This window comes from Pipistrellus kuhlii, unplaced genomic scaffold (assembly GCF_014108245.1).
Source record: "Pipistrellus kuhlii isolate mPipKuh1 unplaced genomic scaffold, mPipKuh1.p scaffold_m20_p_2, whole genome shotgun sequence".
In the NCBI taxonomy this organism is placed as follows: domain Eukaryota; kingdom Metazoa; phylum Chordata; class Mammalia; order Chiroptera; family Vespertilionidae; genus Pipistrellus; species Pipistrellus kuhlii.
Window position 1 is genome coordinate 47,125,186 of NW_023425515.1, and position 26,372 is coordinate 47,151,557.

General features: G+C 39.3%; 1 protein-coding gene across 2 annotated transcripts; it reads left to right on the forward strand.

Annotated features, from left to right (window-relative positions):
• Nucleotides 1-628: 628 nt before the first annotated feature.
• On the forward strand, nucleotides 629-26,081 carry RNF168 (ring finger protein 168). 2 transcript variants are annotated; one of them, XM_036447910.2, is made up of 7 exons: nucleotides 629-876; nucleotides 1,226-1,535; nucleotides 5,315-5,391; nucleotides 12,296-12,475; nucleotides 15,493-15,614; nucleotides 20,786-20,867; nucleotides 23,781-26,081. In XM_036447910.2, exons 1-7 carry the CDS (start codon nucleotides 760-762, stop codon nucleotides 24,741-24,743), a joined length of 1,851 nt encoding a protein of 616 aa, XP_036303803.1. In that variant the 5' UTR covers nucleotides 629-759; the 3' UTR covers nucleotides 24,744-26,081. The 2 variants fall into 2 exon arrangements, with proteins under 2 accessions (XP_036303803.1, XP_036303804.1); XM_036447911.2 differs by lacking the exons at nucleotides 15,493-15,614; nucleotides 20,786-20,867.
• The last annotated feature ends 291 nt before the right edge of the window (nucleotides 26,082-26,372 follow it).

The window sequence follows — 26,372 nt, forward strand, 5'->3', positions numbered from 1 at the left end:
AGCCTTTCCCCGATATCAACCTCAGAGCTGCTTTTCTAAAAACTCTGGATAGCAACCTAAGAGGCTTATTAAATTGATAGAAATAGAAAGGTAGTTTGAAGAGTACAGAAATTTTATTTATTTTTATTTTTAATATATTTTATCGATTTTCCACAGAGAGAAAGGGAAAGGGATACAGAGCTAGAAACATCCATGAGAGAAACATGACCAGTTGCCTCTTGCACACCCCCTACCGGGGAAGTGCCTGCAACCAATGTACAAGCCCTTGACCGGAATCGAACCTGGGACCTTTCAGTGCACAGACCGACGCTCTAACCACTGAACCAAACCGGTTTTGGCAAGAATTTTTAAAATTTGTTTGGAGGTCCCCCTTTTCTGAACACAGACGATAATCCCACCCTGTTTCCGCAGCCTCCGGGAGCTGAAAAACGTGGGGGAAACTCGGGCTCTCAGTCCCAAACTGAAGTAGGAGGGGCCAAGAGCAGGGACTTTTCCCTCCCCTCCTCGCTCTCCCCTGTGGAGCGAGATGGGCGCGCTCAAGCCCCGGAAGTCCCGCCTTGCGTAGCGTTCCTGGCCTCTGCTATTGGGCGTCTCCTGGGGGCGGGGCCCTTTTCGGCGGGCAGTTGTGACGTCACTAGCGCCGGCAGCGCTGTGGGGATGTAGCAATTTGGCCGCCTCTGGAGAAGGGAGAGGCGGCCTCCGAGCGCTCCAGATGCTGGAAAGCTGGGGCGCGGGGGCTCGTGCGCTGACCCCACTGCGATGGTAAAGCGGAAGCCCTGCTCCAGCGGAGCCAGAAGCCCCCGCGGAAGCCGGGCCCTTTCCAGGACGGTGGCGCCGAGGCCGCTGCCGTGGCGGCGGCGGGAGCATCCTCGCCCGGTGAGAGGGAGGAGGGGAGCCTGCCCCACGCCCGCCCCCAGGCCGGAGTGCGGGGCCCGCCGGCTGCGCTGCGGAGGCGGTTATAGTAATGCCCCTGGAGCGTCTCTTTATTTTCTTACCGGACGTTTGTCTAAACAGGGACGAACACACAGCCTCCAGGGTGGTCTTGTTTACCTGGCCCGCTGAGCGCCTTGTGCTTCTCGTCGTTTGATGCTAACCACCTCTGAGTTCCGATACGCTGCTGGGCATAATATTTAAACACGAAACTGTTCATTTGGTTTCCCCTTGGTTGGGCCGGAAATACGATTCTTCGTCTTTCGGGCGTTGATGTTGACTATGTCTTTTTTAGCATATTAAAATGGCTGTACCTAAAGATGCCATCCCTCCCTTGTCGGAATGCCAGTGCGGGATCTGCATGGAAATCTTCATGGAGCCGGTCACGCTGCCCTGTAACCACACGCTCTGTAATGCATGCTTCCAATCCACTGTGGAGAAGGCCAACCTGTGCTGCCCCTTCTGTCGTCGTCGGGTGTCTTCGTGGACCCGGTATCATACTCGTAGAAATTCTCTCATCAATAAGGAACTGTGGGAGATAATTCAGAAGCACTACCCAAAGGAATGCAAACTTAGAGTCTCTGGGCAAGAATTAGAAGAAACCGGTGAGTAAAACCCAGCGTGTTGGCTAAAAAAAAATCCTCTTAAAAGTGAATAATAATAAAAGAATCATTGCTAATCCATTTTTTAAAGGATTAAAAAAAAAGAAAAAGCTCAATTAGTATTTGTCTAAATTATTTAGCAGAAAGTCAGAGACAAGGTGTCGTTCATTGTATAATACTCAGGCTGCTGTTCAGTTAGTGTTTGTTGGGTTAAAAGTGTAGTGTTGTTGGGTTAAAAGTGAAAAGAAAAACAGAATTTGAGTCTTTATTCTTATGGAAAGTTGTATAAAAACTCAAATGAGCCATAGAATATTTCTTTTACTTTCAATTACTTTCTCTAACTTACTTGCTTATACATTTTCATTTTAAGCGTGCAATGATCCTAAACTAGCCTTTTTTTTTTTTTTTTTAACCAGTTCCCTCTGGTTAAGCCGTTTTTATGCAAAGTCCTCCACAGTGTAGACTCAGCAGCTATTGAGAATGAACCAAACGTAACATTTTTTACTGTAGCATTTTGATAACTTATGTGGGTCAATAAGCTATGAAAATGTCTTTTGTCTTAAATGTGCTGTCTGTGCTCTAGTGTGCTTGCCTTTTTTTGTGCTGGAATTGTTTTTTATTGTAAATATATATAACAAAATGTGCTACTTTAATCATATTTTAAAATACTTTTAAATTGATTTCAGAGAGGAAGGGAGAGGGATAGATAGAAGCATCAGTTATTCAGAGAGTCATTCATAGGCTGCCTCCGGCACACCTCCTACTGGGGATTGAACTTGCAAACAAGGTACATGCCCTTGACAGGAATTGAACCCTGGACCCTTTGACCCTTCAGTCCGTAGGTTGACACTCTATCCACTGAACCAAATCAGTTAGGGCAACATGTTCTCTTTAAATTTTTTTCTAATTGCAGTTTATATTCAATATATTTTGTATTAGTTTCAGGTGTACAGCATGGTGTTTAGACAATCATATATTTTACAAAGCGTTTCCTCAATATTTCCAGTATCCACCTGGCACCATATATAGTTATTATTATACTATTGTATTATTGACTGTATTTCTTATGCTGTATTTTACATCCTCATTACTATTTTGTAATTTACCAATATTATCAATCTACTTCTCAATTCCTTCACTTTTTTGAAATTTTTTTTTATTTTTTATAAATATATTTTACTGATTTTAGAGAGAGGAAGAGAGAGTATTAGAGAGGTAGAAACATCAATGAAAAAGAAATATTGACCGTCTGCCTCTTGCATACCCCTCCACTGGTGCTGGGGCCCACAATCCAGGTAGGTGTCTTCCCTCATAGGAAATGGAACTGTGACCTCCTGGTACATAGGTCAATGCTCAGCTACTGAGCCACACGGGCCAGGCTGTAACAAGCTTTTTTATCCACTTATCTACTGATGGACACTTGGGGTTGCTTTCATAGCTTAACTACTGGAAATAACATTACAGTGAACATAGGGATGCATATATTCTTTTGAATTAGTATTTTACCTTCAGAGATAAATTAGAAGTGGAATCACTGGAGCATAAGGCAGCTCCTTTTATTTTTAATTTTAGAGAGAAACATGAATTCAAGAGCAAAACATCCATCAGCAGTTTCCTACACAGAGAGGAAGAGAAAGGGATAGAGAGCTAGAAACATCGATGAGAGAGAAACATTGATCAGCTGCCTCTTACACCACTCCCTACTAGGGATGTGCCCACAACCAAGGTACATGCCCTTGACCGGAATCGAACCTGGGACCCTTCAGTCCACAGGCTGACGCTCTATCCACTGAGCCAGACCGGTTTTGGCAAGGCCCTTCCATTTTTTTCGCAGCTCCGTATTGTTTTCCATAGTGGCTGCAACAATCTGCATCCCTACTACCATTGCATGAGGGTTTCTTCAAATCATCACCAACCCTCGTATTTGTGGATTTACTGATGATAGCCATTCTGAGGAGTATGAGGTGATCTCTCATTGTGATTTTAATTTGCATTTCTCTGACGATTACTGACATTGAGCATCTTTTTATGTCTGTTCCACACGTTTATCTTATTCCATGGTGTTCCTTGGCTTGCAGTTGCATAATTCCAATCTCTGCCTCCAAGTCTCATGGCCTATCCCAGTGTGTCTCTGTCTTTACATATTCATCTTCTTTCTGCCTCTGCTTTCTTATGAGGACACCTGTGGTATTGGATTAAGGGCTCACTCTACTCCAGTATGAAGTCAACTTAATTACATCTACAACAACTATGTTTCCAAATGAGGTCACATTCTTAGGTGCAGGGTGTTAAGACTTCTATATCCAACTCATAACAGCAATCATGCTGTGTGTATTCTTTTGTACAAGGTACTTTTACTCAGTGCAAAGTCCAGGATTCATCCTTACATTATGGGTATTGCTAGTTTATTAATTTTTTATTTTTAAATATTCTGTTTGACTGTATCATACTTGGTTGGCTGTTCTCCAGTTGATGGCACCTCAGCCATTTTCATAAAGTTGCTATGAAGATTCTTGTACAAGTTTTTTGTCATTGTTTTCATTTTTTCCCTTGTGTAAGTACTTAGTGGAATGCTCTAAGTTAGTGTTTCACAAACTTCTCTCATGATGAGAATCACCTGGTGGAGTTGTTAAAATACAGATTCCTGAATTCCTACTAAGAAGTGCTAAACTAGAATTTTTATTCCCAAAAAATTTGTGGAAAATTATTCTTCCATCCCTTTGTTCCAGGATACCTCACGGATACAACAAACATACAATTATTAACAGCTACAGCAATATCTACTTTATGGAGTTCCATTTTAAAAGGAATTTTTATTCCCAAAAATTCTAGTTTAGCACTTCTTTTTTTTTTTTTTTTAATATATTTTATTGATTTTATACAGAGAGGAAGAGAGAGAGACAGAGAGTTAGAAACATCGATGAGAAAGAGTCATCAATCAGCTGCCTCTTGCACACCCCCTTTTGGGTACATGCCCTGTACCAGAATCGAACCCGGGTCCTTCAGTCCTCAAGCCGAGGCTCTATCCATTGAGCCAAACCGGTCCTGGCGAGTTTAGCACTTCTGAATTGGGATTCAGGAATCTGTGTTTTAACAACTCCACCAGGTGATTCTCATCATGAGAGAAGCTTGGGAAACACTGCTCTAAGTGATAGAGTAGATGTATGTTTGGTTGTATAAAAAGCTGCCAGATCATTTTCCAAAGTGGTTGTATTTTCTAACCCCAGCAACAATGTACAGTTGACCCTTGAACAACGGGTTTGAACTGTATGGGCCCACTTTTTTGCAGCTTTTTAAAAAACAATAATACTTGTGCTGTTTTAGTTTGAGTTTGGGAGTCATCTGATCCGGGGGGCCAATAGTATGCATAGCTCTATACTATTTTATATAGAGATGTAAACATCCTTTGTTTTTTGTATCCATGAGGTATCCTGGAACAAAAGGATGGGAGAATAATTTTCCACAAATTTTTAATTTTTTGTTGTTTAGTGAGACCGTCTATCTCTTTGCTGTGTATGATTACTTTCTGTGTATTTCTTTAATGTAAGTCTAGAGAAAGATTTAAGTGTACATTTCATGTGGTATTTTGAATCTCTGGTTGTTCTTTTATTAGTTTTCCTTTTAAAATGGAACTCCATAAAGTAGATATTGCTATAGCTGTTAATAATTATACATTTTATTCTAATTCTTCACTTTTATATTAATAGTTTTAATGGAAGACAAAGCTAGCTATAAAATTTTGTGTTGCCTCTTAAATTATTTTCTTTCTTAATCTGGAACAGTTGATGACTATCAGCCAGTTCACCTGTTAAGTAAACCTGGAGAATTGAGAAGAGAATATGAAGAGGAGATAAGCAAGGTAGGAATTAAATAGCTATTCTGTTCTTGGAAAATTCTCTGTAGTGTTTTCATTTTCACATTTTATATGTAGTTTTATGTGCTTATATAAATAGTATATATTGAAATGTAAATAATTTTAATGTACTTTATAAAGGTTCCATTTTTAATGTGTTCATAGTAGTTACAAATTTATGTGATAGTTATTCCTAAGCATTTTCATTTTCCTGAAGCTTTGAGCTTAAAGGATAGAAATATTGTGGTAGATGATGGGTGTTTTAGTCCATTAAGGATGCTAAGGAAAAAATACTATAGATTTAGCGGGCTTGAACAACAAACATTCTTATAGTTCTGGAGGCTGGGAAGTTCCAGTCAGGGGAAAGGGAGAGAGAAGAGGAGAGAAGAGAGAGAGGAGAAGAGAGGTCAGGAGAGAAACCGGAGGAGATAGAGCATCTCTCTTAATCTCATGATATCAGGATTCTAATCCCATTATCCCATTCATGAGGACATGACCCTTTACTTCCCGAAGACCCCACTTCCAGCCTGGCTGGTGTGGCTCAGTGATTGAACATCGAGTTCTGTTGCCAATTGGGGCACATGCCCAAGGTTGCATGCTTGTTCTTAAGTTGAAGGTGTGCAAGGGGTAGCCAATCAGTAATTCTGCCTTATCGTTGAAGTTTCTGTTTTCCTCTCTGATATCAATAAAAAATACATATTTTTTTAAAAGACCCCAACTCCAAATACTATCACATCGGGGGATTGGAACCTCAATATGTGAATTTTGGGTAGACAAAACAGTGAGTTTAGATGAGGAGCATATAAAATAGTGCTCACTGTGAACTATCTAAATAGGAAAAGAGGGAGTAGTGCTTTCAATGAAGTCTTTGAAATCCACTAGTACTACAGGAGAGCCCTCTTATCTCCTTATCCTCCTGCTTAGTGTAGAGCAGTGTGTTTCCCAAACTTTTTTTTTTAATATATTTTTTTGATTTTTTTACAGAGAGGAGGAGAGAGGGATAGAGAGTTAGAAACATCGATGAGAGAGAATCATCGATTAGCTGTCTCTTGCATACTCCTACTGGGGATGTGCCTGCAACCACGGTACATACCCTTGACAGGAATCGAACCTGGGACCTTTCAATTCGCAGGCTGACGCTCTATCCATTGAGCCAAACCGGTTTCGGCTGTTTCCCAAACTTTTGACATATGTGCACCCCTTCTATAATTTTTGTATCGCTGAGTACCCCTCGTACTCATGAGAACGTAGAATTAGGTGCAGCTAAGCCCGGTGCAGTGCATATCCCCACCAAACTCTTCCCGTACCACACTTTGGGAAACACTGGTGTAGAGCACTGCTGTCCAATAGAAAGACAAGTTGAATCTACATACAATTAAAATTTTTCTGGTTGCCACATTTAAAGAATTTTTCCGAACAACAGATGAAATTAATTTTATATTTTATTTAATGCATTGTTACCAATATAAAAGTAATTATATCAAATTATAATTATACATCAGAGAAACCAAGATGGCGGCATAGGGTAGACACCCGAATGCAGCCTACCACAACAAATTTGAATTTAGAACTGAAAAACAGGGGAGGCATTGCCCTGAAGCGCCAGATGGCTGGCTGAGAGGAGGCTCTGCCATCTGGGAAGGAGAGAGAAGGCACGCTGAACCTCAGGAACTGTGAAGGTACGGAGAACTGTGTGCGCGAAAAGGTGCTGGCTTAATCCCGGTGCGGAGAGGAAGGGCCCGACCGAGATTGCTGCTGGCTTACTCCCTGCACGCAGAGAGGGCGGGCCGGGCTGAGTCCTGGGGCGGAGAGGGCGAATAGCTAACTCGGCTGGCTTTCTTGTCCGAGAGGAAAACAGAATCACCCTATTGCTCTGATAAACGGCCCCAGACAGGGAGAGGCCAGACTGTCAGGCAGTGGGCAGAGATCTCTTGGAGGTGTGTGAAGCCAGAGGCCATTACTGCGGGACTTGGGGAGGAGCCGAAGGGAAAACAAAGTTTGTCTGCACCAACCCGAGACTGCGCCCTACCTGTGGCTGAGCACAGAAGCTCTCCCAGAGGCTGGCTTTCTCTAAGGAGGGACTTGCAGGAATCCAAAGCTTGTCTGCGCCTTTACCAAAGAGGTGCGCGCGCGCCTGCAACCAATCTTCCAAAACTCTCCACAAACAGGACTTTTCTAAGGCGAGACTGACAGGGAACCAAAGATTGTCTGCGCCACCCCGAGACCCCGCCCTATTCAAGCAGAGTACGGAAACCCTCCTAGCTGAGACACTGCTGATCCTCACAGCCAATTGGTTTGGAGATCAAAGCTTCCCAGTGATACCAACAATAAGCAAGGCTTAACAACAAGACTACACACACAGCCCACAAAGGGCTACACCAAGACTGTCCACTGCAGGTAACTGGGAAGGCTGTGCTACTGAGCTCTACCAGAACACCTAGCACACAAAGCTATTCCATCAAATCAGGGAAACAACTAAAATGCAGACAAGAAGAAGGACACAAAGGAAGGAGATGGAGGAAAAGAAAAGATTGGACATTGAGTTCAAAACTACAGTTATAAGGTTATTCAACAATATCCTAAAAAAGGCCAATAAAATAAATGAGAGCTATGAGGATATGAAAAGGGAGCAACTAGAAATAATAAGGGATCAACAAGAAATGAAGAAAACATTGTCTGAAATAAAAAATATTATACAAAGTCCTAAAAACAGATTGGAAGATCGCAAGAATCAAGACAAAGATTAGAACACAAAGAGCCAGAGGACACTCCTCTGCAGAAGGGAGAAGATAGGAGAATCCAGAAAGTTGAAGATAGTGTAAGAAACCTCTGGGACAATTTCAAGCGAACCAACATCAGAATTATGGGGATTCCAGAAGAGAGAGAGCAAGATACCGAAAGAGTACTAGAAGAAATAGTGACAGAAAACTTCCCCCACCTGGGGAAAGAAATAGACTTACAAGTCCAGGAAGCCCGCAGAACCCCAAACAAAAGGAATCCAAGGAGGACCACACCAAGACATAATTAAAATTCCAAGAGCAAAAGACAAAGAATATTAAAAGCAGCAAGAGAAAAGCAGGTAGTGACCTATAAAGGAGCACCCATAAGATTGTCAGCTGATTTCTCAACAGAAACCATGCAGGCCAGATGGGAATGGCAAGAAATATTCAAGGTGATGAATAACAAGAACCTACAGCCAAAAATAATCTACCCAGCAAAGCTATCACTCAGAATCAAAGGACAGATAAAGAGCTTCACAAATAAAAAAAAGCTAAAAGAGTTCACCACCACCAAACCAGAATTATATGAATTGCTGAAGGAGGTTATTTAGGAAGAGGAAGAAGATAAAGATAAAAATTATGATTAACAAATACGTAGCTATCAACAAGTGAATCTAAAAACCAAGGGAATTTAAAAATCTGATGAACAATATTAACTGGTGAATATAATAGAATCAGAGGTATGGAAGGGGAGTGGACTGACGATTCTCAGGGAAAAGGGGAGTGGGGGTGCGGGAAGAGACTGAACAAAAACTGTGCACCTATGGATGAGGACAATGGGGGATGGGGAAAGGACAGGGTGGGGTGGTAACCTGGTGAAGGGGAGCAATTGAGGGGGGGAAGAGGATCACATTTATAATAATCTGAACAATAAAGATTTATTTAAAAAAATTATAATTATACATCAACTATGTGTATATTAAATGTGATTGGGCATTAATTATATAGTTATACAAAAATTAATCATTCGAATTTGCATTTTTAAATTTTGTACTTACAGTACATATTGCTTTGGTCTAGTCATTTTTCAAGTGCTCAATAATGTAGCTAATGGCTACTATAATTATGATAGTTAATTGTCAGCATATTGTCTAAGCGGTATTCTTAAGTAAGGGTTTTTTGTTTGTATCATTCTCATGTGAGGATATGTTTTTATTGATTTTGAGAGAGAGAGAGAGAGAGAGAGAGAGAGAGAGAGAGAGAGAAGAGAAGAGAAGAGAAGAGAGAGAAAACCCACATTGATGTGAGAGAGAAACATCAATTGGTTTTCTCTTCCTATATGCTTCCTGACCAGGGATTGAACCCACAACCTAGGTATGTGGCCTGACCAGGAATCGGATCTCTTGGTGTACAGGACAATGCTCCAGCCAACCTAGCCATCTTGCCAGGGCTTAAGTAAAGGTTTTAAAGGAATGTTAGTCCTTATGATAAGGTAGTGAGAACAGGCTCTATTTTGACAGCAAATAAAAGAAAATCCAGCCAAAGCTGGTTTGGCTCAGTGGATAGAGCGTCAGCTTGGGGACTGAAGGGTCCCGGGTTCGATTCTGGTCAGGGGCATGTACCTTGGTTGCGGGCATATCCCCAGTAGTGGGGGTGCAAGAGGCAGCTGATCGATGACTCTCTCATCGATGTTTCTAACTCTATCTCTCTCTCTTCCTCTCTGTACAAATCAATAAAATATATTAAGAAAAGAAAGAAAGAAAGAAAGAAAGAAAGAAAGAAAGAGAAGAGAAGAGAAGAGAAGAGAAGAGAAGAGAAGAGAAGAGAAGAGAAAAGAAAAGAAAAGAAAAGAAAAGAAAAGAAAAGAAAAGAAAAGAAAAGAAAAGAAAAGGGAAGGAAGGAAGGAAGGAGGGGGGGAGGGGGGGAGGGAGAGAGAGAGGGAGAGGGAGAGGGGGAGAGAGAGAAAGAGAAAGCAAGCTAGCTAGCTAGCTGGTTTGGCTCAGTGGTAGAGCGTCAGTCTGCGGACTGAAAGGTCTGAGGTTCAATTCTGGTCAAGGGCATGTACATTGGTTGCGGGCACGTCCCCGGTAGGGGGTGTGCAAGAGGCAGCTGGTCGATGTTTCTCTCTCATCTACGTTTCTAGCTCTCTCTCCTTTCCTCTCTGTAAAAAATCAAAGTATATTAAAAAAAGAAAATCCATGCCGAAACCGGTTTGGCTCAATGGTAGAGCGTCGGTCTGCGGACTGAAAGGTCCCGGGTTCGATTCCGGTCAAGGGCATGTACATTGGTTGCGGGCAAATCCCCGGTAGGGGGTGTGCAAGAGGCAGCTGGTCGATGTTTCTCTCTCATCGACGTTTCTAGCTCTCTATCTCTCTCCCTTCCTCTCTGTAAAAAATCAATAAAGAATATATTTAAAAAAAAAAAGAGAAAATCCAACTTAGCTACCTTAAACAATCATTAAATTGTAATTTGTAATTTAATTGTAATTATTTAAATAAATTGTAATGATTTGGAAGTCCAGAGGTAGGGACTTAAGGGGTGGTTTTATCCAGAGCACTAGATCCAGATCTTTGCTAACTTCTGTCAGCTGGCATTGTCTCAGGCTAATAGCAAGATGGCCACACCATTCTGAACCTCATTTTTTTTTTTTTATGGGATTAGATCAAGGACATATTCTTGAGTATTATTTGTTTCTTTTTAGGAGAAGTATAGTTTAAATGACCATAAGCATGGCCTTAAAATCTAAATCAGAGTTTGAATCTCTATTTTCCCATTTACTGTTTTAAGTTACTTGTTTTTATATGTCTGTTTCTTCTTTTGTAAATCATATAATAACCAATGTGGGTGTTTCTTTGGCAACCATTCCACTCCTGCCCACTGTGTTTAGGGACTGTTCCAAATTTCAGGGATCGATCCAATCAGTCTTAGTTTTTTTGATGTTTTTTTTTTTTTTTAATATATTTTATTGATTTTATACAGAGAGGAAGGGAGAGAGATAGAGAGAAACATCGATGAGAGAGAGTCATCGATCAGCTGCCTCTTGCACACCCCCCACTGGGGATATGCCCGCAACCAAGGTACATGCCCTTGACCGGAATCGAACCCGGGACCCTCCAGTCCCCAAGTTAACGCTCTATCCATTGAGCCAAACCGGTCCCGGCTAATCAGTCTTAATTTTTAACATTATATTCCTTTTGGTTCAGGAACCTAGGTCTAAGGTCATCTGCACATGGCATTCTGTTAACTGAGGGAAAGTATTACCTGGAAACATAGTCCACAAATGTGTGCCAGTGTAATAGAAGCTGTGATTAAGGACTGAGGTGAGGAGGGGTGAGAGTTGATTAAGGTTTTATTGGGCTGATCAAGAGACTTCTTGAACTATCCTTAGGAATTTGCCTCTCCAGATTTATACTTCATTTGAGATATCTTAATTTCTGTCTACTTGTTCATTTAAAAAATTGTTTACTGTTCTTATCAAGAAACTAGAAGTCTGATGCACAAAATTCGTGCAAGAGTAGGCATCCAGGACCTGGGCTTCCCTCGCAGCCTGGCTTCGTCCAAAAGGTCGTCCGGAAAGATGTCCAGTCTAATTACCATATTACACTTTTTAAAAATATACATATATTTTTATTGATTATTGATTTTGTACAGAGAGGAACGGAGAGAGTTAGAAACATCGATGAGAGAGTCATCGATCAGCTGCCTCTTGCACACCCCCTACCGGGGATTTGCCCGCAATCAAGGTACATGCCCTTGACCGGAATCGAACCCGGGACCTTTCAGTCCGCAGGCTGACACTCTATCCACTGAGCCAAACCGGTTTCGGCCATATTACACTTTTATTATTATAGGTAGATATTGCAACTACATTAAAAAGTTCAGAGAAGGGCCGAAACTGGTTTGGCTTAGTGGATAAAGCGTCGGCCTGCGGACTGGAGGGTCCCGGGTTCGATTCCAGTCAAGGGCATATACCTTGGTTGCAGGCACGTCCCTGGTGGGGGTTGTGCAGGAGGCAGCTGATCAAAGTTTCTCTCTCATCGATGTTTCTAGCTCTCTATCCCTCTCAATTCCTCTTTGTCAAAAATCAATAAAATATATTTTTTAAAAAAGAATTCTAAATAATACCTTTAAAGAAAAGAAAATAAATAAAAAGTTCAGAGAAGGATTGTTCTCTATTAATTATTTTTAAGGTGGAGGCAGAGCGACGGGCCAGTGAGGAAGAAGAAAACAAAGCCAGTGAAGAGTACATACAGAGATTATTGGCAGAGGAGGAGGAAGAAGAAAAGAGACAGGCAGAAAAAAGGAAAAGAGAAATGGAAGAACAGCTAAAAAGTGATGAAGAACTGGCAAGAAAGCTAAGCACTAATATTGTAAGTTTTAGGAGATAATTTTGGAAGCATTCGTATGGCTTTGACTGTAATTTTCAAAGAAATGTTCACTATAACTACAAGTTATTGCTGACATTTGTTCTACTGAAAACTTCTTTCAGTTTTCGTTTATTGTTACATAGTTGTTCTAATTCAAGTATACTTGAAAAAACTTATATTAATAGTAAATTGAAAGTATGCAGGAAAGCTATTCAATGAAAAATGAGAGCTTCCTTTTCCCCCCTCTACCTCTTCACTCCCATTCTGTTCCATTACCTCAGTCCCAAAGTTTGGTACTATTAACCATTTCTTAAAACTATTTTTCTTATTTGCCTAAAAAGGATTTATCAGTTATACTATTTTTTTCTTGCCTTTTTTCTCTTGATATATCATAGAGATTTTTTTGTATGTGTATTATTGCATATACTCTAATTTTTTTAAAGAGTGGTATATTATTCCATTGTATTGATATAGATAATTTTTAGAAAGTGAAGCACATTAAATTCTTTTTTTTTTTTTTTTTTTTTTTTTTTTTTTAATATATTTTATTGATTTTACACAGAGAGGAATTGAGAGGGACAGAGAGTTAGAAACGTCGATGAGAGAGAAACATCGACCAGCCGCCTCTTGCACACCCCCCACAGGGGATGTGCCCGCAACCAAGGTACATGCCCTTGACCGGAATCGAACCCGGGACGTTTCAGTCCGCAGGCCGACGCTCTATCCACTGAGCCAAACCGGTCCCGGCTCTTTTTTTTTTTTTTTTTTTTTTTTTTTTTTTTTTTTTTAATATATTTTATTGATTTTGTTCAGAGAGGAAGTGAGAGAGATAGAGAGTTAGAAACATCGATGAGAGTCATTGATCAGCTGCCTCTTGCACACCCCCTACTGGGGATATGCCTGCAACCAAGGTTCATGCCCTTGATCGGAATCGAACCCGGGTCCCCTCAGTCCCCAAGCCGACGCTCTATCCATTGAGCCAAACCGATCTCAGCTAAATTCTTAATATATTAAAGCTGAATTTTATTATTTTGCTGTACTAAATTACTGCATAGGGGAAATTAATGAAAGGAAGGGTAAAAACGCATACTTTAAGACTAAAGAATATAATGGGACCCAGTGATTTGTAAGAACCTGGCAAATTACCCTGGGATTTTTAAAAAATATAAACTGTTCTATATCTACTGAATCAGAATCTCTGGAGATGGGACTTAGGGCATAGCATTCCCAGAGGCATCTAGGAAAGTCTGAGGTATATTCGGGTTTGAGAGCCTCTAAAAACAATTCCTCTGCTTTCAAACAACAAATATGTTAAAGTACACTTACTAAAAAGAACTATATCCAGAGTTGGGATTTTTTTTTTTTTTTTCATTTTTGAGAGGCCTACCATTAATAATAATGTATTCAAGTTTTAGATTGTATGCCCTTTTTAATATACTTTTTAAAATTTAAGTAAAATAGCTTTCTAAAGGTACAAATAAGAAGTAAAGACATTGACCGATAGAATAATAGGATAAGAAAGAGAATACAAGGGTGAACAAAATAGGTTTACATAATACAAATGTTAATAATAGATACAGCTGCCAAAACCGGTTTGGCTCAGTGGATAGAGCATCTGTCTGCGGACTGAAAGGTCCCAGGTTCGATTCCGGTCAAGGGTATGTGCAAGAGGCAGTTGATCAATGATTCTTTCTCATCGATGTTTCTAACTCTGTATCCTTCTCTTTTCCTCTCTGTAAGAAATCAATAAAATATATTTAACAAAAAAAATAAAATTAAAATAAATAATAGATACAGCCCATAGCTATTTTACATGCTCACAGCTGTACACATACTTTTGCAAAGAGGATAATCTTTACCTGTCTTAAATTTTAAGAGTCTGATATTCTAATCCTTGTTTTCACATGGGATGATAAATTTTTTTTATATATTTTAGAATAATTTTTGTTAATTGTGAAAATTGGGTGGTCCAAGGCCAAATGCCTGTCACCATCAGTTATATTCATTTTTTCAGTAGTGTGGTAAGAAACTTATGAAACTACAACAAGTAAATATTCATGGCATTTATTGGTATACTGTAAGTCCCCAAGATAAATTACTTTTACATAGGTAAAACTAACTTTCATTCCAGGTATATCTATACCTCTTTGAATTTACCCCTCTAGATAAAGGTAGTTATATGAAATTATTCATTAGAAATATTAACAAATTATCCTATGTAATTGAAAAGTAATATGCAAATTGACTGTCACTCCAACACAAGATGGTAGTTCCCATGTGGTCAAAGATTGTTGCCACAAGGTGGCTGGCAGGGGAGGGCAGTTGGGAGGGACCAGGCCTGCAAGGGAGGGCAGTTGGGGGGGGACCAGGCCTGCAGGAGAGGGCAGTTTCGGGGGGGGGGGGGACCAGGCCTGCAGGGGAGGGAAGTTGGGGGTGACCAGGCTGGCAAGGGAGGACAGTTAGGGATTACTATGCCAGTAGGGGCAGGCAGTTAGGGGCAATCCAGCCTGCAAGGGAGCAGTTAGGCAGTGATCAGGCTGACCAGGGAGTGTTTTAGGGGTGATCAGGCTGGCAGGCAGAATCAATTAGGGGTAGTCAGGCAGGCAGGGGTAGTCAGGTGAGCAGTTGGGCGCCAGCAGTCCTAGATTGTGAGAGAGATTCCAGTTGGAAAGGGCTGGGTTGAGGGTCACATTACCCCCCACACATACACATGAATTTTGTGCACCAGGCCCCTCTAGTCAGATAATAAGATTAGTATCATTATGCTTTTTGTGCTCTTTCATGTAGAGTAAAAATTCAGTTAATTTAGATCAACTTGGATGAACTTAATCTTTTTTTTCTTTGGACTTAATCTTGTTTATACTAATTTTTATATAATGTTATTCAAAGGGTGTGTAGAATTTAAATGTAAGATAATTCCTGAAAAATTTTGTTGTGAATTCTGAGTTAGTTGAATTAATAGCTTATTTTATTATAAATTTATTTTAATAATGTCTTTTATGCTTTTTCTATTGTTAAAGAACAACTTCTGTGAGGAAAAAGTCTTTGCTTCTCCTAAGAATTCCAGAAAATCTGATCCAGTCACAAGCAAGTTGCAAAAGAAAAGTAAAAATAAACAAACAAATACAGGAGATATTCAGAAGTAAGTGAACATGGCTGTTTATCAGTTATTGACCACCTGTATGCCAGTGTTTTTTGTTCATATAGTTCACTAACTGTCAAAATTTGGTCTATGCACTCTGCATGAAAACCCTTCAGATGGTCTGAGATTGATATAAAATGAAAATAAGAGAGCTACTCACATAACTTAGATTCCTGGCTAGCATGAAGAGAGAGATGAATTCTTTTTTAATCTTGATTGCTCAGGGTTCCATGATGTTCCCATTTTCTCAAAACTAACCTTTGGGCCCTGGCTGATTTAGCTTCGTGGTTCAGCACATCGGCTTGGACAGAAGGATCCGGGTTCAATTCCTAGTCAAGGGTTGAAGGCCCAAGCCCAGCCTTGGATGTGCGCAGGAGGCAGCCTATTGGTGCGTCTCTCACATTGGTGTGTTTCTCTCTCTCTGTCTCTCTGTCTCTCTCTCTCCAAAAAAAGATTAAAAAAACTAACCAGTTGGATTTTGTTTTCCCCTTGGTTTAGGTCATCCTCATTGAAGGAGTTTATAATTTGGCATCTAGATCATTCACCCACTTTTTCCCAGTTTATACATTATATTTCTTCTCTCCTCTAAAAAGGTACGAGTCATGTAGACAACAGTGGAGCAATGGTTTAGCTTCCCTACAACACCCCTCCAGCATAAGGTAGAATTGATGACTATGATAAGCTTTCCCATCATAATTCATAGTTTTAAAAGTTTAAGAAACACAATCTAGACTTCAAAAACAATGGCTTTTGGTTCAGCTGAGACAATATGTGCAGAATTCTTGCGGAATTCTTAGAAATTTTGGATTTGGGGTTTGGACAATTAGATTTAGGGTGGGGGCAGAGTTAAATGGAGTGCCTGCTATTAAAAGAAAAAATAGCTTGGCCAGTGTGGGTCAGTGCAGGCTGCAGCCGATCAATAATTCTCTGTCATCATTGATGTTTCTATCTCCCTTTCCCTTCCTCTCTGAAGTCAGTAAGAAGAAATGTATTAAAAATAGAATAATTTAATTTAAAAGAGTTAAAATAAAGTTAAAAACAGATAAGGTCTAGTCTCAAATATATGAAGAATTCTTAATATAACTCAACAATAAGTCAATAAATGGGCTTGAATAGATATTTCTTTAAAAATGCACAAATAGCCAGTAAGTACATAAAAAGATGCTCAATATCATTACTCTTTATGGGAAATGTAAAAACTACAATGAGATACCATTTCATACCCACTAATGAAAGGAGGAATAGCAAATACTGGCAAAAATGTAGAAAAATTGGAATTCTGTGCATTGGTGATAAGAATATAAAGTGGTGCAGCCACTGTGGAAAATAGTTTGGCAGCACCTTAGAAAGTTTAATAGACTTACCATGAGAGTCAGCATGTAACTCCTAGAAATTTACACAAAAGAACTAGAAACAGGTTTTTAACAGGTACTTGTACACAAATGTTTGTGTCAACCCTTCAGCTAGCCAAAAGGTGTAAACAGCCCAAATGTTCATTAAGGGATGAATGCATAAACAAAATGTTTATCCATAGAATGGAATATTCACCTGTAAAAAAGGAATGACAGCCTGGCCGACATAGCTCAGTGGTTGAGTGTTATCCTATGAACCAGGAGGTCATGGTTCAGTTCCTGGTCAGGGTACATGCCTGGATTTCAGGCTCAGTCCCCAGTGTAGGGCATGTAGGAGGCAGCCAATTAATGATTTTCTCTCACCACTGATTTATCCCTTTTCCTTCCTCCCTAAAATCAGTTAAAAAAATACATATTTTTAAAAGGGGAATGACAGCCAGGACCGGTTTGGCTCAGTGGATAGAGCGTCGGCCTGCGGACTGAAAGGTCCCGGGTTCGATTCCGGTCGGGGGCATGTACCTTGGTTGCGGGCACATCCCCGGTGGGGGGTGTGCAGGAGGCAGCTGGTCGATGTTTCTCTCTCATCGACGTTTCTAGCTCTCTGTCCCTCTCAATTCCTCTCTGTGTAAAATCAATAAAATATATTTAAAAAAATAAAAAAAATAAAAAAAATAAAAAATAAAAGGGGAATGACATACTGATACAGTCTATAATTGGATGAACTTCAGAAACATGCTAAATGAAAGAAGCTAAAAATTAAACTTTCTAGCAATATTAAGTGTTATAGAGGATAAGAAGCACTTAACATGCTTCGGGGGAGTTTAAAAGATTGATAGTCTATAACTGGAGAATAGACACTAAAGAAACCCCAGAAGACAAGTCCAGGAATGTGCCAGCAGTACTATTCATAACTAGTAAAGATCCAGAAGCACCCATATTCCAACAGAACAGAATATTAGCCAACAGTGAAAATGAATTTTAGCTAAGGAAAACATGCATGATTCAGGAAAACCGGTGAAAAAAACAAGTTGTGGGAGAATACATGTAGTATGATTCTATATACATAAGGTTCAAATTATGCAGTACTGAAGCAATAAAGTGTTTAGGATACTAATGTGTGGTAAAACTATTTTTTAAAACGAGATAATTCATGTCCTAGCCAGTGTGAGACTCAGTGGATAGAGCATCAGCCTGTGGACTGAAAGGCCGGGTTCAATCCCAGTCAAGGGCACATGCCCAGTTTGCAGGCTCAGTCCCCAGTAGGGCGTGTATGGTAGGCAGCCCATCAGTGATTCTCTCCGATTGAAGTTTCTATCTCCATTTCCCTCTCCCTTCCTCTCTGAAATCAATTAAAATATATTTTTTTAAAGAGAGAGAAACAACTCAGGATAATCAGCTCTGAAGTGGGAGGCAAAGAGGAGGCCCATAGGGGTTTTAAAATCAATGATTGTTAGTGTAAGGATTCTTGTGATCTTGTAAATTTTTTAGTATATTTTATTGATTTCAAAGAGGAAGGGAGAGGGAGAGAGAGGAAGAAACATCAATGATGAGAGAGAATCATTCAACAGCCTCCTGCATGCAACCCGGGCATATGCCTTGACTGGGAATCAGTGTCCTCCTGGTTTATAGGTCAACACTCAACCACCAAATCATGCTTGCCAGGTTCCACGTCTCTTTCCATATGAAGAGCTGAAAACATACTTTTGCCCACCCCCATATTGTGAATGTTATATATATTTTGTAACTATTCTCTCCAAAACTGTTCTCATGAGGTAGGCTCTCTTAAATCTTTATGACCCAATGAAAAAATAAAATTTCAGCCCTGGCCAGGTAATTCAGTTGGTTGGAGTGTCATCTCATACACCAGAAGATTGTGGGTTCGGTTTCTGATCAGGGTCAGGGCACATAACCTAGGTTTCGGGTTCTGTCCCTGGTCATGGCACATATGGGAGGCAACCAATCGATGTTTCTTACGTCAGTGTGTGTGTGTGTGTGTCTCTCTCTCTCTCTCTCTCTCTCTCTCTCTCTCTCTCTCTCTCTTTCTCTCTCTCTCTCTCTCCTCCCTTCACCCTTTCTCCCCCTCTCTTTCCCTCGCTCCCTCTCCCCCTCTTCATCTCCCTCTCCCTCCCTCCCCCACCCCTCCCTTATCTAAAAATCCAATAAAAACATATTCTTGGATGAGAATTTTTTTTTTAAATAAAAATCTCAGATAATTAGGATTCCTTAAAAAAAAAAAAAAGAGATGTGTACTATAGAAATAAACATTTTTTAAAAGTGGTTACAGCCTTTTGCCCATGTGGCTGTGGGCAGAGCGTTGGTCCTTACACTGAAGGGTTGCAGGTTCAATTCCCAGTCAAGAGCAGGTACCTTGTTGTGGTACAAGTTGTGGGAGAATACATGTGGGTTGCATGTGGGAGGCAACCAATCAATGTTTCCCTCAGGTTGTTTTTCTCTCTCCTCCACCCTCCCCTTCCCTTCCACTCTCTGAAAATCAGTGGGAGGGAAACTAGCCTCAGGTGAGGATTAATAACAAAAAAGAACAAAAAATTGGTTACATATGAGGAAGCAAATAGGAATGGAAAGGGATGTTGATCTATATTTCCTACATTTCCCCCGTTTAGTTTTATGGTTATTATAAGTAAAGAAGATCCAGGACAGTTCCTAAATTGTAACTGATCAAATTGGAATAGTATCTGATCACATCTTGTTTTGTTCTTTGCTTATGGATTTCAAAACAACTATTATGCTGTAATAATTCTTACTTGGAACTAATATACTTGATGACTAATATCCAACTTTGGCAGAAGGGATTCTTCAGCTTTGGGAAACAGTTAAAATGCAACTAAATCTGGACTCCTGTTTTTCTCTTATCAACTGAAAAGGTGATTCTTGTTCTCATAGGTGTGTAGAGTATTTAGGTTGATGTAACTAAATATGTGGGTTAGACACTAGTTTATTTATAAGGGATATTTATTATTTGTATATGAGATTTTTGTCTAGGTTTTATTTTATTCTATATATTAGTCAGTGCTTTTTTACACAGTGCAACTCTGGTTGTACATATTATTTGCAAACACACCTTTCTTTTTCATTGTTTTCTTTAATTATTAAAAATAAAAGCTAGCTGCTCTTTGAAAATCACCCAAAGTTTTCAATACTTAAAGACATCCAACATTTTGAAAGATTTCTGCCATGTTTAAGCATAATTGTATATGTGTTTGGATTTTTACAATTTTTAAATATACCTACCAGCTCATTATATCTCCTTTTATTCCCACTTATTTTATAGTATTTTCCATTATTTTAGTGGTAAACAGACTGTTAAAGATGCTTAGAAATTTTGAGATATAATCTTCTGATATGTTGATATATCTATTTGTCCATAAGTAGAATGTGTATGTAGCAAAAATATATACCAACATGGTAAAGAAACTAATCATGGGCTTTTCCATGATAAAAAAATATATAGATTTTCTGATATTAAAAGCAAAAAACAGAAACTGAACATATCCTTTCTTCAGATTGAAATGTTATTTCCAGTACTTTTGGTAAGACTATACAGTCTTGGTTGTTTGATGCTATCTGCCTTCTTAAGTTTTTTGAGAGTTAAGAAATTTTTAGATTTTACTTCCTTTTCTGCTCTTTTTCCCTAAAAAGAGTTAGACTAAAATATCTGAGGCAAGCGGACAGACTATGCTCTTTCTGTTAAATCATTCAGGCAACCAGACAACCTTCAGTATAAATAGCTAGTTTATTATGTTGGGTACATACTACTTCTCTTTCAAAGTATTCAAACTTTGGTAAACTTTTTTTTTAAAGGTATTTGTCACCTAAATCTAAGTTTGGGTCAGTGTCACAGTCTGAAGCTGTACAAGAAGGCAAAAGAAACTCCATGACTAAGGTATGTGGATGCTAAAGATGTTCATAGTTTGGCATGTTTACTAATGCTAAAGATTGCATACAGAGAGGAAGGGAGAAGGATAGAGAGCTAGAAACATCGATGAGAGAGAAACATTGACCAGCTGCCTCTTGCACACCCCCTACTGGGGATGTGCCCGTAACCAGTGTACATGCCCTTGATCAGAATCAAACCTGGGACCTTTCAGTCCACAGACTGACGTTCTATCCACTGAGCCAAATCGGTTTCAGCTCTAACTTTTTTTTTAAGTCACCATAATACATGGGACACCATTTCTTAGTCATTTTACGCTTACCTAGACTAGGAGTCAATAAGCAAACTTTTTCTGTAAAGGGCCAGAAATATCTTAGGCTTTTGGCCCTTATATTCTCAGTCACAACAATTCAGTTATGCTGTTGTCATGTAAACAAATGAGCATCTTTAAAAGGCTGTTTACCACTAAATATATAAAGTTTGTAAAATATAAAGTTTATCAAACTATTTGCAAAAACAGCAGGCTGAATTTGGTTCATGGGCACAGTCTGTGGATCCTCAGGCTAGGCAATCAAACTCAAATTGAATAGGCTATCCTTGATACTAACTTCACTTTAAAGATTACAGGATAGGAAACAAAGCATGCTAGTAGGGTACCATCAGGCATATAATTCAGTAAGAGTCCTCATTGCAGAGCTCTTAAGTGATGCCATGGAAATGATACCACACAGATGACTGGTAACCATTCTGGCTTAGAAGCCTCATGACCCTTGAAAGTCATTGTAACAACCTAATGGGGTAACTTCCAGGAGTCCCCCTCAGAAGCACACCAAAGGAGTTACAGAAGCCCCACACTTTGACTTCCTGGTAGGTGTTGTAGATCACAGTTTTAGTTCAAATGCAGTTCAGCAGTAAGCGTCATTTTTACCATAAGCTATGTGGCCTAATAACACATGTGACATTCTATTATATCTTTATCAGGTTTCTAGGTAAGTAGAATTAGGAAAGGTGAACTGACACCCAGGGCTCTTCTTTGCTACATAAAAGGTTTGTTAACCCTTTACTCACAGGTTCCTTTTCCTCTTAATTTTTTTCAACTCAGGTAGGTGGTTTTTATGAACATTTACTGTGCCGGATAATGTGTGTGTTTTCTTTAAATCTTCATCACAGCCTTCAACTCTGTAATATGGGTATAATTCTTGTGCCCATCTTTTAGCTGGGAAAACTGAGGCACACAGAGATAAGAAACTTGCCCAGAGTCCCTTAAAGTAGAGGTAATGGAGGAGTCAAGTCCAGATAGTCTGGTTGGTACATTGAGGATTGAAGGAAGAGGCATTGTAGGGCTTCTACCCTGCTGTTCAGATTCACAGCAAAACTAGGTAAGCAGCCTAGAATTTGTTCAATCCAATCCACATTGGTTTATAAGAAATGTTATCAGGAATGATAAATGCAAAAGCAAAGAAAGTAAAAGCCCTGGCCAGTGAGATTCTGCAGCTAGAGTGTTGGCCTGTGCACCAAAAGGTCTCAGGATCAATTCTCCATCAAAGGCACACACCTGGGTGGCAGATTCGATCCCAGCCCAATCAGGGCTGTGTGCAGGAGACAACCAATCCATGTGTCTCTCTCCAATGTGTCTCTCTCGTATCAGTGTTTCTCATTCTCTCTCTCTCTCCTTTTCTTCTCCCTTTCTCCTTTTTTGTCTATCCCTTTCCCTCTCTCCTTACCACTCTCTCCAAAAATCAATGGAAAAAATATCCTGGGGTGAGGAATAAAGAAGTTAAAAGAACAGATTGTCCCCAACAAGGAATCATTTTTATTCTTAAACAAATTCTCATTGAAGACTTTTTTTAAGGCTTTCCCATGGTCAAAACTAATCCTGGATCTTGACTTACCTAAGATCTATAAGTGAGAAGAATTATATTGGCCAAAGCAGAGGTTTTCAATCTAAGGTCTATGGTTAGAATCCAGAGCGTACATATGAACTTAGATGAAAGAAAAGGTTTACTTTGTCTGAGCTCTCATCTTAGTGTTTTCTTTAATTATGAATGTAGACAGTACCTATGACTTTGTCATCAGTATAAAGGATGGTTTTTTATCATATTTGTTGAAAATCTCTTGAAGTATCATTTATACTCATCTTGTATCAGTATTATAAGTTATTGCCACTGGATCTTATTTATAGATACATATTGTATCATAACTTTTAACATTTCAGTAAATGTGTTGCAATATAAATTGTTTTATTTGTGATCCTACATACTTCTATTTTAAAATACTATTCTTAGAGGAGGTCTATAAGCGTCACAAAATGCTTAAGGGAGGAGGGTTTGTGGTACAAAAAGGAGTTTAAAATCCCTGGGCTACTGGAAGTTTGTAAGTTAAAAAAGAGGTCAGGTCATGGTGCCAGCTATTGGCTATATAGAGATTCTAGTGGTTTTTTTTAGTTTTTTATTTTTGGGGGATTGTTAATCCTCACCTGAGGATATTTTTCCATTGATTTTAAGAAAGCATGGAAGGAAGGGGTAGAGACAGAAAAACATTGATCTGAGAAAGACCCATCAATTGGTTGCCTCCCACATGAGCCCCAACTAGGGCCAGGGATTGAGCCTGCAACCGAGACATATGCTCTTGTCTAGAATCGAACCCAGGACCCTTCAGTCCACGGGCTGACACTCTGCACTGAGCCAAACCAGCTAGCACTCAGTTTGTGGGTTTTAATCTGTAGGTTTTATGGGAGTAAAAATGAGGGAATACCTTAATCTCCACTGGCACACAATAAAAATGCTATTAAAATCAATATACCATATTAGTAGCGATACTAATAACCACCTAATAGTGACAATTCAAGTATGGTATCAGTGTAAGACATGAAAGCTTTGATGTAAAACTCTGGTTCACAGTGTCTTTTTCTGTTTTCTATAGGAAACTGATAGTAGCAATGTAAAAAGCCCTCTGTGGCAAGACACAAACGTGGAGGAAGATATGCCAACACTTTCTCCACAAATATGCTTTGAAGTTCAAGAACAAGGTGCAAAGTCTTCAATAGAGTCACCTATGCCTCAGTTATGTGCCAGTGATACAGAATGGTGCCTTGAAGGAGAAGTCAAAATGAGAACAAACAATCATGATACAGAATTAAGTGCCATAAATCATGAGAGACCTGAAGCCGGAGTTCCCTGCCCTAGAGAAGCTGCAGTTAAGCCTTGTGGCAAAACAGAGAGTGGGTGTGCTCTATCAAATATGACACACATAATTGGAAATAACACAGTTGAGACAGAAAATGAGGAGTCTTGCCTACTGATCAGTGAAGAAGGTATTTGCAAAAGAAAAAATCAGGAGTCCTCTTTTGAAGCAGTCAGGGATCCATGCTTTTCTGCAAAAAGAAGGAAAATGTCCTCCGAATCTTCCTCAGACCAAGAGGAAACGGAAACCAGCTTTACTCAAAAACTGTTAGATTTGGAACAGCTGCTTTTTGAGAGACGTAAGCAAGAGGAACAGGACAGGTTATTAGCCCTAAAGATTCAAAAAGAGGTGGACAAAGAACAAATGAAGCCAAACCGACAAAAAGGATCCCCAGATGGATATCATTTACGTTCTACGCCCTCACCTCCAGACAAACTGCTAAATGGACAAAGGAAGAAATCTAAAAATAGGACTGTAAAAAGACAAACTGATACAGAGCATTCAAAACCTCAAAGAAGCCCCAAAACTGAAAATTACCAACCTTCTTTTAAGACCCAGTTGAGACATTCAGTTAATGTTAATGGAAGAGAGATGCCAAATTCTGCTAGAGATCGTTGTAATGTATCTAAAAGTGTTGATTCCCTACAGCCTAGTAAGTCTCAGAAAAGTATTTTTCAGATGTTTCAGAGATACACAAAATAATGTGTGGGTAAAAGGAAGAAGTATTTTAGAAACTGGTAAAGCTCGATTTGATGCTATCTTTTTTATCATAGAATGCTTATAAAACTTTTATTCTGCTTGTGGGCACACTCATTGCCTCTAATTGAAGGACTGTGAGATTACAAGGGAGGGATAATCAAATGTACTTCTGCCAAAGTCAGTGATAACCCAGAGTCTCAATTCTTTATGAATAATTGTGATACGCTAAGTTTGACAATCCTTATAGGTAATAGACACAAAAATGCCCGGGCCAGCTCCCAAGAAACCTTCAGGTGCCATTCTCTTTCCTCAAAAATGCATGATTTATGTATGGCCTTTGCTCACCTTTTTGTTCTGACTAGTGATCAAAGCAAGATTATACTACACCAAATTGTTAAGGAATTGGGTTTAAAATCTAAATTTATTGCGTTTTGCCATGTATTTATAGATCACTTGAAATCTTCCATAACACTAAAGTTATCTAATCTTTATAATTAAGCATTATAACATTTTCTTTTACTTAAAATGATTAAAAGCATGTGAAAACAGAAAAGTCAGAGTTTTCTGGGAAATTGGGATTTTCAAGTGTGCCCTCAATCATGAACTGAATCCAAGGCCCTTTGGGGCCCAGGCTGACTAACCACCGGTCAGGGCCGAAACTCATCTCTTGATGCAAAAGGAGTTAGTTGGGGTGAGCCTGAATAGAGTGAACTGATCATTTGGATGCACTGAAACTGAGTGGGTGATCAGAAACTGGGTCCAGGATGGAGTAGCAGAGCATTCTTCCTTATTTCTTTGCTAAATGACTCAAAACATTTACCTGAAATTTTGGAAATTCACATTTCTGCTTTTCTAGGGGGAAAATGGAAATTTACTGTAGGAGAATTAAATTATAATATACTATGATGTAGAACCTGAGACATAAATAACCATGTGTTTATTTCCTTTTTTGCATTGATAGTGATTTTTATTTGTGTTTATGGACAGAAATAGTGTGGTACTTGGGTTGGCCCTCTCAAAGTTAAATCAGAGGCTGTGATTCCATTTTGTGGAAGTTAACTTAAAGAATGTTAACCTATGTTTCATTAATATGAACAACTTTGAGCAGTGGACAAGTTTTAATAGCATTTCTGATGATACTTAGTTATTCATCCTTTTAAGGTAAAAATAAAATGTCTTACAGCAAAGTCTAGCTTTAATTTGTTAATATTTTTATACATTTTTGAAAAAATTTTCCTCCAGGTGTAACTGAAATTCTGTTAATCTTGATGCCATCTATTCCAATATTAATTAGGGGTAGAATTATGTTGCTGATTTAAAATTTACTTTTGTTCTTTCTAAGAAAATAAAAAGTGATTGCCTTCTGAGTAATGATTGTGCTGAAATGAAATGTAGTCAGAAACTAATAAAATTGGTAAAAAAAAATATACTAAAGTTTATTATCAAACTGATATTTTTCTGCCTTTCTTTAAAGATAGACTTTTATTGATTTCAGAGAGGAAGGGAGAATGAGAGAAATAGAAACATCAGTGATGAGAATCATTGATCAGTTGCTTCCTACACACCTCCTACTGGGGACTGAGCCTGACACCCAAGGATGTTGTTCCCTGACCGGGAATTGAGCCTTGACCT

What these genes read in the sequence shown, in the direction of transcription:
- RNF168 (XM_036447910.2), top strand. Translation starts at nt 760, where the DNA reads ATGGTAAAGCGGAAGCCCTGCTCCAGCGGAGCCAGAAGCCCCCGCGGA. An exon ending in ATGAAGAGGAGATAAGCAAG is followed by an intron (nt 5,392 to 12,295) that starts GTAGGAATTAAA and finishes ATTATTTTTAAG; the next exon opens with GTGGAGGCAGAGCGACGGGC. An exon ending in AATACAGGAGATATTCAGAA is followed by an intron (nt 15,615 to 20,785) that starts GTAAGTGAACAT and finishes TTTTTTTTAAAG; the next exon opens with GTATTTGTCACCTAAATCTA.